Raw genomic sequence first — 14,606 nt, forward strand, 5'->3', positions numbered from 1 at the left:
CAACGGCCAATTGAAACTGGGATCCGAGCCTTGGCCCACCTCCCAGGAGCTCCGGACCAATGGTGGCCTGGCACCAGCGGGCCAATCCCAGACAGCGCGTGGGGGGAGGTTGCAGTTGGACGTGCGCAGCTGCAGCGGCGGTTGAGGTCAAGTAGTAGCGTTGGGCTGCAGCAGCGGCGGAGTTCAACATGGTAAGGCCAGGTCACTCCCGCCCCGCAGACGCCCAGGCTGGGGGGTGGACGAAGTTGGCCTCTTGAGGTGGCTGGACGGAGGGATGCTGTTGCGGGCCAGGGAGCAGAGAGGAGGCCAGAGAAGGACGCAGGGCCCAGGGCGGGACACGAGGACACGGGATCGTCTACTGGGTCTGCGGGCTCCAGGGCAGGGATGGCAGCTTTTGTTTTAGACGAAGCTGCCGGCCTTGAGTCAGTGGACAGGGAGCATTGACCGTGTCCCATCCCCCAGGGAGCAAACAGTGGTGTCGCCTCATGAAGACAGGAGGGTGCTGCTCCCGCTTTCCGGTCTCCAAACGTCTCTGTGCTACTGGAAACCACTGAGAACCCCCAAGGAGCCTTGCTGATGGAGGCTGGGGCTGTGGACATTGCTCAGATCAGGAATTAAAGCTCAGACAGGAGGTAGAGGCGGGGGATCCCCTGAGGTCAGGGGCTCCGCACCAGCCTGGCCAATATGGCGAAAGCCCTTCTCTACTAAAAATAGAAAAATTCCCGGGGTGGAGGCGTGGATCTGTGGTTCCAGCTACTCAGGAGGCTGAGGTGAGAGGGTCAGCTGAACCCAGGACTTCGAGGCCGCAGTGAGTCATGATGGTGCCACTGCACTGCAGCTTGTGCGACAGAGACCTGGCCTCAAAAAAGAAAGAAAGAAAAAGCAACCATCGCATTTACGTAAAGAATAGATTTCCAAGTCCCAAGTCTGAATAGCTGTGGCCATGTGGTTTGTCAAGTATCTTTTTTTTTTTTTTGAGACAGCTCAACAACAGCTCTGTTGCCCAGGCTGGAGCACAGTTGCATGATCACGGCTCCCTGCAGCCTTGAACCCCTGGGCTCCAGCAATCCTCCTGCCTCAGCCTCCTGAGTAGCTGGGACTACAGGTATGCACCGCCACACCTGGCTAGTGTTTAAATTTTTTGGCCGGGCGCTGTGGCTCACGCCAGTAATCCCAGCACTTTGGGAGGCCGAGGTGGGCATATCACAAGGTCAGGAGATCAAGACCACCCTGGCTAACACGGTGAAACCCCGTCTCTACTAAAAATACAAAAAATTAGCTGGGCGTAGTGGCCTGTAGTCCCAGCTACCTTGGGAGGCTGAGGCAAGGGCATCGCTTGAACCTGGGAAACAGGGGCTGCAGTGAGCTGAGATTGTGCCACTGCACTCCAGCCTGGGCGACAGAGTGAGACTCTGTTTCAAAAGAAAAAAAACCAAACAAAAAATTTTTCATAGTTGCCCAGGCTTGTCTCAAACTGGTCCCAAACAATCTCTGCTCAGCCTCCCAAACTGCTGTAATTACATGCATGAGCCACCACATCCGGCTTGGCAGCGCTTGAAGAAACCACCAAAGGACAGTGCAGTGTCCCAGCACTGATGACATCTGGGAGCCATTATACTCCTAGGCTTCAAGGGGTGGAGGGGAGGGAGTGCTTACAAAAAATTGAGAGGGTAACTTTATGAAGAGGGCCACCTGCCAAAACTGTGGCCCTGATGGAGGGATTTGGATCACCCATGAAAGTTGAGCAGGAAGGGGCCAAGGGAAGAGTACCCTGACGCCATTCTCCTCAAGCCTTTTGGTCTCCTGCTGCTGCCTGTCACTGACCAAACCATCACGAAGCCAGAGGACAAGGAAGGCCTCTGGTGCCGTCCTCATGGGTCAGCCTCTGGGAGCACAGAGCAGGTGGTGAATGATGGAGGGTAGATCTCGGCGGGGGGGCGGGGGGGCGCGGGCAGAGAGAGGACACATACTGAACATCTGGGTTTGGACCACAGTGACCTGGGACCTACTGTCTTATTTCCTTACCCAACCCAATTACCTTATCCTTTGATCAGGACATAATCAAAAACTGCTGTGTATTCTTCAGAGCATTACTGTGACTGGCTATAATGTGGGGTTGATTACTGACCTTACATGGCTTCCACATTTTAAAATAATCAAATTTTTGTATAGTGGCAAACATTAGGTTCTAGGCCTACCTCTGGAACTTAGTAGCTAGGATGGTTTAGAGCAAGTAAGTTTTAATGGGGATAAACGGGTCAGTCACCTAACCCTCCTAGGAATTATCAATTGTGAAAGCACCAGATACTGAAGCACTATACAAATATTAAATTAGAATATCTTGCATGTCATATAGCTTCAAGTTGCCTTGAAATGAATGGGTCTACATTTATGTTGTGGTTCACAGCGCGAGTGTATCTCTATCCACGTGGGGCAGGCAGGTGTCCAGATCGGCAATGCCTGCTGGGAACTGTACTGCCTTGAACATGGAATTCAGCCCGATGGTCAGATGCCAAGTGATAAAACCATTGGTGGTGGGGATGACTCCTTCAACACGTTCTTCAGTGAGACTGGGGCTGGCAAGCACGTGCCCAGAGCAGTGTTTGTGGACCTGGAGCCCACTGTGGTCGGTAGGTGCTAGGGCCCTGGATGGCAGCTTTTCTAGGAGGGTGGGAGAGCATCGTTGGTAAGGCCCCATGTGGGCTCCTTTGAATCCTTCTGCAGAAGGTATGAGATAGAGAAGCATGTTCCCATGATGTTGTTAAGAGATAAACTGAAAGGTTCATGATTAAAGTGTCTGTGAGACTCCGCTCCTAATTTAGGAAAACCTGACCTACAGGGAAAAGCTGCTTTGCCGGCAGTAAGATGGGCTGTGGAGAGATTCCGTCGTGGCTGCCTCAGCCCTGTTCAGGTGGCCCTGCCTGCGGGGCACGACGGCATTGGTTCCATCCTGAATGCTGTGCACTCTCTTATACTGGTGCACGAGAGTCCTGACCTGCATCTTAGGCATAGAAGGTTAAGTACAGAACATGCATTTGCTTCCTCCAGATTAGAAGCCCAGGATAGTTTCCAAGAAGAGCTGCAAAGAGACAGCTCCTTTCAGTGGCCCCACATGAGATGACAGTGTCACCTGAAAGCCCGTGGGGCCCCAGCCACACAGGGTGCCCTGATGGGACTGCCCTGCAGAAGTCACATTGACCTGGTGACTTCCCAGTTTGTAAGAGTTTTTAACTTACAGCCTTTGATGTAGCTACATGTAGGAAAGAATTATGTACCTTTAGAATTACCTGTGTGGGGTTGCTAGAGCTTATTTCCCTTCCCTGGGAACTGGTCATGCTAACATTTATACTGCAAGCTGAGTTGGACTTCCCAGAGTCATAAATCGCAGTTTGGTTATCACACAGAGACATTTTCTACCAGACACTGCCACTGTTGACCTGCAACATGCAGGTCATGTACTTTGAACAGCATGTACTTTGTAGAAGTGAACAGTCCTGGAATGTGTCCATCTTGGTGAGTACAGGCCTTAAAGATTCACAGTACACACGGTCTCTTTTGTAGATGAAGTGCGGACAGGAACCTACAGGCAGCTCTTCCACCCAGAGCAGCTGATCACCGGGAAGGAAGATGCGGCCAATAATTACGCCAGAGGCCATTACACCATCGGCAAGGAGATCGTCGACCTGGTCCTGGACCGCATCCGCAAACTGGTAAGAAGAGAAGGCTTCATGTGACCATTGTCCTGCACAGGAGGGTAGATCTTGGGTTGTGATGGGGAGGTCATTTTGTCAAAACTTAGACCAGCACTTTGGCCGGGTCTGGTGGCTCACGCCTGTAATCCCAGCACTTTGGGAGGCCAAGGTGGGCAGTCACCTGAAGTCAAGAGTTTGAGACCAGCCTGGCCAACGTGGTGAAACCCTGTCTCTACTAAAAATACACAAATTAGTGAGGCGTGGTGGTGCCTGCCTGTAGTCCCAGCTACTCAGGAAGCTGAGGCAGGAGAATGGTTTGAGCCCAGGAGGCAGAGGCTGCACTGAGCGGAGCTCATGCCACTGCACTCCAGCCTGGGCAACAGAGTGAGACTCTATCTCAAAAAAAAAAAAAAAAAATGGTCTTAGTCTGAAGTATGCATGGGGATTTGTCTGTAGATCTTTGTCTGCTTTTCTTTGCTTCAGAGTGTACTGCGTGTTTATTATGGATGATTTGAATCCATATCAAGTCTTCAGAGGCAGAGAAGTGGCCCTGGCTTGGTGGAGGTTGGTGGTGTGGCATCCACGGGCATTGGCTCATGTTGTTTGGTTTCTTTCAGGCGGATCTGTGCACGGGGCTGCAGGGCTTCCTCATTTTCCACAGCTTTGGGGGCGGCACTGGCTCTGGGTTCGCATCTCTGCTCATGGAGCGGCTCTCAGTGGATTATGGCAAGAAGTCCAAGCTAGAGTTTGCCATTTACCCAGCCCCCCAGGTCTCCACAGCCGTGGTGGAGCCCTACAACTCCATCCTGACCACCCACACGACCCTGGAACATTCTGACTGTGCCTTCATGGTCGACAATGAAGCCATCTATGACATATGTCGGCGCAACCTGGACATCGAGCGTCCCACGTACACCAACCTCAATCGTCTGATTGGGCAGATCGTGTCGTCCATCACGGCCTCCCTGCGATTCGACGGGGCCCTGAATGTGGACTTGACGGAATTCCAGACCAACCTAGTGCCGTACCCCCGCATCCACTTCCCCCTGGCCACCTACGCCCCGGTCATCTCAGCCGAGAAGGCCTACCACGAGCAGCTGTCCGTGGCCGAGATCACCAATGCCTGCTTCGAGCCAGCCAATCAGATGGTCAAGTGTGACCCTCGCCACGGCAAGTACATGGCCTGCTGCATGTTGTACAGGGGGGATGTGGTCCCGAAAGATGTCAACGCGGCCATCGCCACCATCAAGACCAAGCGCACCATCCAGTTTGTGGATTGGTGCCCAACTGGATTTAAGGTATGACTGGGTGATGTGGAGGCCTTGTACCTTTCAGCAAGCAACAGACACACAGAGTAATGCTGCCCCTGAAGGCTCGCATCCTTTGAGGAGACTACCCTTGTTCCATGGGCTAGGCGCGTGGGCATCAATTAGTGAACCAGAGTGATCATTAATTCAGTGATGTCTTTTTTTTTTTTTTTTTTTTTGAGAAAGAGTCTAGCTTTGTCGCCCAGGCTGGAGTGCAGTGGTGTGATCTCAGCTCACTTCAATCTCCATCAGCTTCCCAAGCAGCTGGAACAACAGGCACCCACCACCATGCCTGGTTAATTTTTATGTTTTTAGTAGAAACAGGGTTTTGCCATGTTGGCCAGACTGGTCTTGAACTCCTGACCTGAGGTGATCCACCCACCTCGGCCATCCAAAGTGCTGGGGTTAGAGGCGTGAGCCACGGCACCTGGCCCAGTGATGTCTTTCGAACTGTCTTTCTGAGTCATTACACTATATATCTGTGATGAACTTTACTTACTTACTTTTTTGTTGTTATTGTTGAGAAGGCTGGAGTGCAGTGGTGTGATCTCGGCTCACTGCAACCTTTGCCTCCCAGGCTCAAGTGATTCTCTCACCTCAGCCTCCCGAGTAGCTGGGACCACAGACATGCACCACCACACCCCAGCTAATTTTTGTGTATTTAGTAAAGGGATTTCACCATGTTGGCCAGGCTGGTCTCAAATTCCTGGCCTTAAGTGATCTGCTCGCCTTAGCCTCCCAAAATGCTGGGATTACGGGCATGAGCCACTGTGCTCGACCCCATTTATTTACTTTTTTGAGACAGAATCCCACTCTGTCACCCAGGCTGGAGTGCAGTGTGGTGATCACAGCTCTCCACTAAAAATACAAAAATTGACCCATGCCTGTAATCCAGCACTTTGGGAGGCCAAGGCAGGCGGATCACCTGAGGTCAGGAGTTTGACACCAGCCTGGCCAACAGGCAAAACCCCGTCTCTACTAAAAATACAAAAATTAGCCGGGTGGTGGCAGGCACCTGTAATCCCAGCTACTAAGGAGGCTGAGGCAGGAGAATCACTGGGATCCAGGAGGTGGAGGTTGCAGTGAGAAGATATCACCCCACTACACTGCAGCCTGGGTGACAGCACAAGACTCTGTCTCAAAAAAAAAAAGACAAGATCATACAAATTCTAGGCATTAGAGGTCACAAGACCTCTGTCACACCTACCCCACTCTGCTGTTGGATAGCAAAATCAATCTGCAAATGAAGGGGTGTGGTGGCTATGTTCGGACAAGAACTTACAAAATTAAGTGGCTAGTCCAGCAGCTGTGCTAACCCTTGAAGGAGAGGAAGAGACACCCACAGTAGGAAATCCCAGTCAGAGCTGACTGCAGTGGTCTCTCCCCACAGAGGCGGTGGGGATCTGAGTCAGAGGCAGCAGGGAAAGCACAGCACAAGGACGCACAGGCCCAACAGAGAAATGCCACAAGATTTAGTAACCAACTATTGATAAAGCTGAAAGAGGACAGCAAGGTTTCTTTTGTGTCAGTGGAAAGTGGGGACAGATTTTGTGTCTTGAGGCAAACCCAGGCCAAAATTACTAGGCTTCCCAGAAGAGAAATAAAGACGTTGCTGGTTTTTTGTGTATTTTTTTGTTGTTTGAGACGGAGTCTCGCTCTGTCACCCAGGCTGGAGTGCAGTGGCACAATCTCGGTTCACTGCAAGCTCCGCCTCCTGGGTTCACGCCATTCTCCCGCCTCAGCCTCCCGAGTAGCTGGGACTACAGGTGCCCGCCACCACGCCTAGCTAATTTTGTTTTTGTATTTTTAGTAGAGATGGGGTTTCACCATGTTAGCCAGGATGGTCTCGATCTCCTGACCTTGTGATCCGCCCACCTCAGCCTCCCAAAGGGTTGGGATTACAGTCGTGAGCCACCGCGCCCGGCCTTTTTTTTTTTTTGAGACAGGGTCTTGCGCTGTCACCCAGGCAGTGGTAGTGGTCAGATCTCAGCTCATTGGAACCTCTGCCCTCCAGGCTCAAGCGATCCCCCCACCTCAGCCTCCTGAGTAGCTGGGACCACAGGTGCACAACACCGTGCCCAGCTAATTTTTCGTATTTTTGGTAGAGACAGGGTCTTGCCATGTTGTCCAGGCTGGTCTTGAACTCTTGAGTTCAAGCAATCCACCTTGGCCTCCCAAAGAGCTGGGATAACAAGTGTGAGCCACTGTAACTGTTGCTGTTTTCATTCTTTTCATTCTTTTTTTAAATCAAACCCTTCATGAGACAGTGGAGAGAAGGATGTAGTGAAACAGTTTATAGTAATGCCCAAGTTAAAATAAAATATATACACCACCTACAAGATTCCCCAAAATGCCCATACAATTCCTACTAAGTTCAACCTACCTTTTCCACATGAATTCTACCACCCAGGAAAGGGGCACAAAAATCCTTTAGAAAATACCTTATTCTAAAATTAAAAAAAATAAACGCTGGGCATGCTGCCTCATGCCTGTAATCCTAGCACTTTGGGAGGCTGGGGTGGGTGGATCGATTGAGCCCAGGAGTTTGAGGTCAGCCTGGGAAACATATGTTGTCTGGAACTGTCACCCTGCCTGGCACAGAGAAGGGCTTAGTGACATTTGTGGGGTGAACTGAGAATTCTCCTGTTCACCTACAGGGTGTCTTCTGTTCGAGGAAAAGTAACCACCATTTCTAGGTTTGATATAAGCTTCACGGACTGTTTCTTCCTCTTCTCGGGCAGGTGGGCATTAACTACCAGCCCCCCACGGTGGTCCCCGGGGGAGACCTGGCCAAGGTGCAGCGGGCTGTGTGCATGCTGAGCAACACCACGGCCATCGCGGAGGCCTGGGCTCGCCTGGACCATAAGTTCGATCTCATGTATGCCAAGCGGGCCTTTGTGCACTGGTACGTGGGAGAAGGCATGGAGGAGGGGGAGTTCTCCGAGGCCCGCGAGGACCTGGCAGCTCTGGAGAAGGATTATGAAGAGGTGGGCGTGGATTCCGTGGAAGCTGAGGCTGAAGAAGGTGAAGAATACTGAGGGGCGGGTGTGGTGGGTTCTCCACTGCCACCCCCAGCATGGCTGCTTTCAAGTTCTTTGCAATTAAAGGTTCTGTATAAAACCAAGACCTCTGTATGTTGTGCTGCTTAGCTCTGCCTGCAGGAGCAAGTGGGACCCCCAGAGCCGGCATAGACAGTGGTGGGGTGCCAGCCTGCCCTGCTGGTGTGGGGTTGGGTGCAGCGGGACAGTACATACTTAAGGAGCTGCTACAGAAATAACTTGACATGGAGAAAACTGTTTCTTCAAAGCCGAGTGTTCAGTGTATAGATTTCCTAAATTCTAGGAAAGCAGAGTCAGGGTTTTCAATTGAATTTGCAATTTTGAGGGCTTCTCTATTGATGGGTGATGCTGGCTAAAAAGAAGAGTCTAGAAGTGGAGTGTTTAAATCTGAGGTCTGTGGATGGGGCTTGTCCATGAAATCCCTAAAGCTGCGGGTCAAATGTGTAAGGTCAGGACATTTTAGAAGGGGGAAAGAGTGTTACTGTGTTCTGCACAGCATTCGTGCCCACAGAAGGTTACAACACAGCCAGCCTTCCACAGTAACCTGGAAGACAGTGTTTGCCCTCTGTGCACACACACGGCCACTCTGCCTCTCAGCACTGTCAATCAATGGGCTTGGTAGAAAACCTCCCACCTTTCAGTTCAAGTGAAGCTTGCTGACGTCTTTATAAAAGACCTGGCAATCCAGATGCCTTTTCTCAGAACCCAAATCAGGTCTAGGAAGTTGCCCCATGGTGAAGGGACCTGGTTAGTTCAGCTGTGGCACAACGAGGAATGGCACAAAAATGTCATTCTAAGTCTGTGCCTTAATATAATAAAAACAAAAAGGTAGAGAACGTCTGATCTGGATGCTCTGCATCTCAGAAAGGTTTATCATCAACTGAAGGAGACAACACGTAGCCTTTGCTGGGGACAGTGATGTGACAAGTCTGTGCCCTATCCTAGGTGCTTCTGAGTGTAGGGCTCTTCCCACGCCCACCCACGTTGGGCAGCCTGGTAGTGCTGGGCAGGTGGGGCATCCTCTGGCTGGATCCTTTGTGGCCGCTGCGTTCCACCAGGGCCGATGTTCCCCTGAGGGCAGTGCTGCCTTTGTTTCTGTCTTTGTGAGGAGACACAAAGCACAATGATTAGGAATGGGCGAGCCCTGTAACTGCAGCATCTACTGCACTCATGCTCCTTGAGCAACATTGGTGTCTACACATTTCCATCAAAGCTGCTTCAGCTAGAGGCCCTGCATCAGCCCTGAGTCCTGAGGCCCAGAACCGCTAAAGACAGGTCATGTCCCAGAAGCCCTTGGCAGTGTGTGCAGGGGACCTTTTAGGATGTGTCCCAGGAGCAAAGCCATGCAGAGAGCACACTGCCAAGGGAACGTTTTGAAAGGACACACACCACAAGTCCATTTAGGGAAAGGTAGGCACGGCCTGTCCACACCTGGCCTGGACAGCAAACCTGGTCTGCCCTGATGGTGCCAGCAGTGGCAGCAGCAGCAGGGGCTCGCTGCCTCATCCTCTAGGTGTGTTCATGCTGGATCATACATCTGAGCTTCCCCAGACAGTGATAGGCAGGAAGGATTGCAGTCACCAAGTCCTGGAATCGGGTTTCTGATTTTGATTTTGGAAGCTCTTGCATTGTTTCCTACTTACCCAAGTGTTCTGCAAACAGTGGCCAAGCCTCTTCCTCTTGAGTTTAGCTGCTGATTCCACAACTGGGTTCCTGTCACAGTCTGAATGCTTGAGACTTTCCTTCTGACCACCAGAGTCTCACTCAGATGAAGACCACGGGTTCAGAGTTTCTTTGATTTGTAATTTGCTTACTTTTCTCTTTTTTGTGAAGATAGCCAAGAAAGATCTGCAAGGACACTTGGGCCAGAGCTTTACTTTAATGGATTTCCCTGGGCTCAGGCTGTTGACAGCATTAGCAAGACTGACTGAGAGGACAGTCTTGCTCTCTTTCCCAGGCAAGAGTGCAGTGGCAAAATCTCAGCTCGCTGCAACCGCTGCCTTGGGTTCAAGTGATTCTCCTGGCTCAGCCTCCTGAGTAGCTGGGACTACAGGCACCTGTCACCACCCCCAGCTAATTTTTGTATTTTTAATAGAGACGGGGTTCCACCATGTTGGCCAGGCTGGTTTTGAACTCCTGACTTCAAGTGATCTGCCCACCTCAGCCTCCCAAAGTGCTGGAATTATAGGCTTGAGCCACTGCGCCTGGCCTAGCCATTATTTTTTTTTAAAGATAGGATCTTACTCTATCACACAGACTGGAGTGCAGTGGCACAATCATCACTGAAGCCATTCTCTCACCTCAGTGAGTACGGGCATGCATCACCACAGCCAGCTAACTTAAAAAAAACATTTTTTTTTTTTCTGTAGAGATATAGGAGGGGGCCTCGCTGTGTTTTGCCTAGGCTGGTCTTGAACTCCTGGCCTCAGCAATCCTCCTGCCTCAGCTTCCCAAGTAGCTGGGATTACAGGTGCAAGCCACCACACCTAGCTAACTTTTTATTTTGAAATAATTTCAGGCTTACAGAAAAGTTTCCACAGATAATAAAAAGAACTTTCAGACCAAGCATGATGGCTCATGCCTGTAATCTCAACACTTTGGGAGGCCAAGGCAGGAAGACTCCTTGAGACCAGGAATTCGAGATCAGCGTGGGCAACATAGGGAGACCTTGTTCCTACGAAAAATAAAATTAGCCAAGCGTGGTGATGCACAATTATGCTCCCAGCTACTCAGGAGACTGAGGTGGGAGGATCACTTGTGCCCAGGAGTTCAAGGTTACAGTGAGCTATGATTGTGCCACTGCACTCTAGCCTGGGGTAACAGAATAAGATCTTGTCATGGCACATGTATACATGTGTAACTTACCTGCACATTGCGCACATGTACCATAAAACCTAAAGTATAATAATAATAATAATAATAATAATAATAATAAAAGAAAAAAAAATACAAATGACTGGAAAGACTGAACAGTGCATACTACAATGATGAATAAACTTTTTCTTATACTATTTTTAAAAAAAAAAAAGAAAAAAAACAAAACAAAACACTTTCATAGATGCTTCACCCAGATTTCCAAATTGCTAACACTTTGCTGCATCTGTTTTATCCCATCTCTATTGTATGTGTTTTTTTTCCCTAAGCCAATATGAGTAAGCTACAGGATACGACACCCCTTGACCTGTTAATATTTCAGTATATTTACTAGAAATGAATGCATTATCCTATATATTCACAGTGCTTATAACCACACCAGAAATTTAGTATTGCTACTAGGCCACACCTACTCATCAGAGCCCACTTGGGGTTCATTACTAGGTACTCCACTCATGCCCGTTACCCAGTTGGGGTCCGGCACAGCCTCACCGACTGTGTGCAGTGATGTTTCTAGTCCCCTTCAGTCAGAATCGTCCCTCGGCCTTTCTGTCTTCCCTGATCCTGACCCCTCCAAAGCATGCGGCCACCCTTTGGGCTGTCTGATATTTGCTGGGGCTTGCCTGGGGCCGCCCCTTGGGCTGTCTATCAGCTTGGGCTTTGTTGGCAATAGCACTGCAGCGGGACATCTGGTCCTTGCCAAGTGTCTCATCAGGAGGCCTGCAGTGCCCCTTTGCCCCATTGCTGGTGATGTTAGCTTTATCACTGGGCAAAAGAGTGTCAGCCTGGTTTGTCTCTGTAAAATAAATACTTTGTGCCCAGATTAAATAGTAATGAAGCCAGGCGTGGTGGCTCATGCCTGTAATGCCAGCATTTTGGGAGGCCAAGGCAGGGGAAATCACTGGAGTTCAGGAGTGCAAGACCAGCCCGGACAACATAGCAAAACCTCATCTCTACCCAAAATTTACATCAGGCATGGTGGCATGCACTTGTAATTCCAGTTGCTTCGAAGGCTGAGGTGGGAGGATCACTTTCACCCTGGAGGTAGAGGTGGCAGTGAGCCAAGATCATGCCACTGTACTCCAGTCTGGGCTACAGAGCGAGATCTTATCTCAAAAAAAAATTAGTAATCAGTGCCTGGACAACACAACATGACTTTGTTTCTACTAAAAAGGAAAACGTTAGTCAGGCATGGCAGTGTGCACTTGTGGTCCCAGCCACTTGGGAGGCCTAAGTCTAGGAGGTTGAGGTTGCAGTGAGCTGTGATTGCATCATTGCATTCCAGCATGGGCAACAGAATAAGACCCTGTCAAAAAAAATGGTAATGACGATTTACCAGGAAGATGTATGGAGACTTTGTAATTATCACTACTATTAGCATCTACTGTTGATTCTCTCCTTTTTTCAAATTAATTTTATTTTGAGACAGGGTGTTGTTTTCTCACCCCAGGCTGGAGTGAGGTGGTGTGATCTTGGCTCACGGCAGTCTTAACCTCCTGGGCTCAAGTGATCCTCCCACCTCAGCCCCCTAAGTATCTGGGACTACTAGCAGGCACCACCACACCTGGCTAATTTTTGTATTTTTGTAGAGACAGTGTTTTGCCATGTTGCCCAGGCTGGAAATTTCGTATTTAGAAACAGGGTCTTGCTCTGTCACCCCAGGCTGGAGTGAAGTTGGCATGATTATATGTCACTGTAGCCTCAACTCCTGGGCCCAAGCCATTCTCCCTCCTCAGCCTTCTAAGTACCTAGGACTACAGGCATACACCACCATGCCCAGTTATTTTATGTTTTAATGGTTCTCTAGAGACAGGGTCTCACTTTGTTGCCCAGGCTGGTCTCAAATACCTGGTCTGAAGAAATCCTCCTGCCTTGGTCTCCCAAAGTGCTGAGATTACAGGTATGCGCCCCCATGCGTGACCTCAGTGTTGATTCTGGACCAAATCAGCTCTTAATAGGGCAGTTGCCAAATGGTGGCTCTCTAACTTCATCCCTCCTACATTGATTAGTGTGTCTGTGGTCACTCTGTGGTAAGGAAGACTCCTCTTTGCTATTTATTTATTCAGGGATATCAGTGTGGATCACGGGGCAAGGGGGAGCATTGTGCTATTGAACAAGTTGCAGTCAGTCCCTACTGCCATTGATTTTGATGTCCAGATTGCCCCTGGCTAGGCCAGCAGCAGCCTGTAACTTGGACCTGTTTCTGTGTCTCCCTCAGGACACCAGCCATGCCCTTTGCTTCCTACAGCCTCCACCACACTAGCTTCCTGAAGCGAAATATCTCTCATCAGACGTCTGTGAATGCAGACCCCACCTCCCATGAGATCTGGAGGTCAGAAACTCTGTCCCAGTGAGAGCTGGGCTGGTCTTAACTTCTGTTTCAAAAGAAACTGTTCAGCCAGTGGGCACGGTGGCTCACGCCTGTAATCCCAGCACTTTGGGAGGCTGAGGTGGGTGGATCACCTGAGGTCGGGAGTTGGAGACCAGCCTGGTGAACATGGTAAAACCCTGTCTCTAGTAAAAATACAAAAACTAGCCAGGCATGCTGGCAGCCACCTGTAGTCCCAGATACTCAGGAGGCTGAGGCAGGAGAATCACTTGAACTGGGAGGCAGAGGCTGCAGTGAGCTGAGATTGTGCCACTGCAAAAGAAAAGAAAAGAAAGAAGTGTTCAGCCACCTTCCACTATGTGCAGGAGAGTCCCAGAGACGGCCCCTCAGCCAGGGGCTAATTCTAAATTGTTGATATTTTCCTGCTATGACATTTAGAAAGCATAAAATAAATCATATGTCATTGACAGTGTTTTTCATCCCAGGATCCCCTGTCCATGGGAGTTGTTTCATTTTGCCCATGGTGATATAATTGTTGCAGAGTCTTTTAGTGTCCATCTCCTGTGTTGCTGGAGATGTTTCCTGTGATTACCACCATGTGGATATACAGCCCTGCCCCAGTAGCATTTTTATGACTGAGTGGTGAGGGGTCTGTGCAGCCTCCACAGGCCTTCAATTGATTCAGAGGATGTGAGTAGTAGATGACAGAGTCCCCTGTCTGCCCAGAGGGGCTGCAGCCTCTCAGGATGGTGTGGGCTGGCTCGCTTCCTGAGTGCTGGCCGTCTCTCAGGTCCTGGCTGTGTCTTCTAGGCACACCTTAGAAAGATTTGGCAGGTGCTTCTTCTTACACTGGACCCTAGGGCTGACCTGGTAGCCACAGCCTCACTGTTGACAGCCTGGCATGTAGATAAGATAGGATTCTTTCTCCCACCTTGTACAGAACTCCTAGTATGTGGGGTGCTGTGCTTTTTGAAGCCTCCATGTCATTTCACAGCTTCCTCCAGGGGTGGAATGGTAGGAACCATCACTCTTGTTCAGAGGGGGCCATGGTGCCCAGATGGCTCTCGGGTGTGTGGACTGTGGGCTGTGCTGGCTGTGAAGTGGGCAGGAGACCATGACACAGGCTTACAGGGCAGAACTGGAAGGTTCTGTTGTTTTCCAGACCAAAGCATTAATTTTTTTTTTTTTTTTAGATGGAGTCTCTGTCACCCAGGCTGGAGTGCAATGGTGAGATCTCAGCTCACTGCAACCTCCACCTGGGTCAAGTAATTCTCCTGCCTCAGTCTCTCGAGTAGCTGGGATTACAGGCATCCACTGCCATGCCCAGCTAATTTTTGCATTTTTA

The 14,606-nt window shown here is 50.1% G+C and overlaps 1 protein-coding gene across 1 annotated transcript; it reads left to right on the forward strand.

Annotated features, from left to right (window-relative positions):
- Positions 1-73: 73 nt before the first annotated feature.
- LOC100434822 (tubulin alpha-3 chain) lies at positions 74-8,123 on the forward strand. Its single transcript, XM_024241533.2, has 5 exons — positions 74-191; positions 2,408-2,630; positions 3,562-3,710; positions 4,310-4,990; positions 7,741-8,123. The coding sequence occupies exons 1-5, from the start codon at positions 189-191 to the stop codon at positions 8,035-8,037; spliced, it is 1,353 nt and encodes a 450-aa protein (XP_024097301.1). The 5' UTR covers positions 74-188; the 3' UTR covers positions 8,038-8,123.
- Positions 8,124-14,606: the final 6,483 nt, after the last annotated feature.

The sequence above is a fragment of the Pongo abelii genome, chromosome 13 (genome assembly GCF_028885655.2).
Source record: "Pongo abelii isolate AG06213 chromosome 13, NHGRI_mPonAbe1-v2.0_pri, whole genome shotgun sequence".
Classification (NCBI taxonomy): domain Eukaryota; kingdom Metazoa; phylum Chordata; class Mammalia; order Primates; family Hominidae; genus Pongo; species Pongo abelii.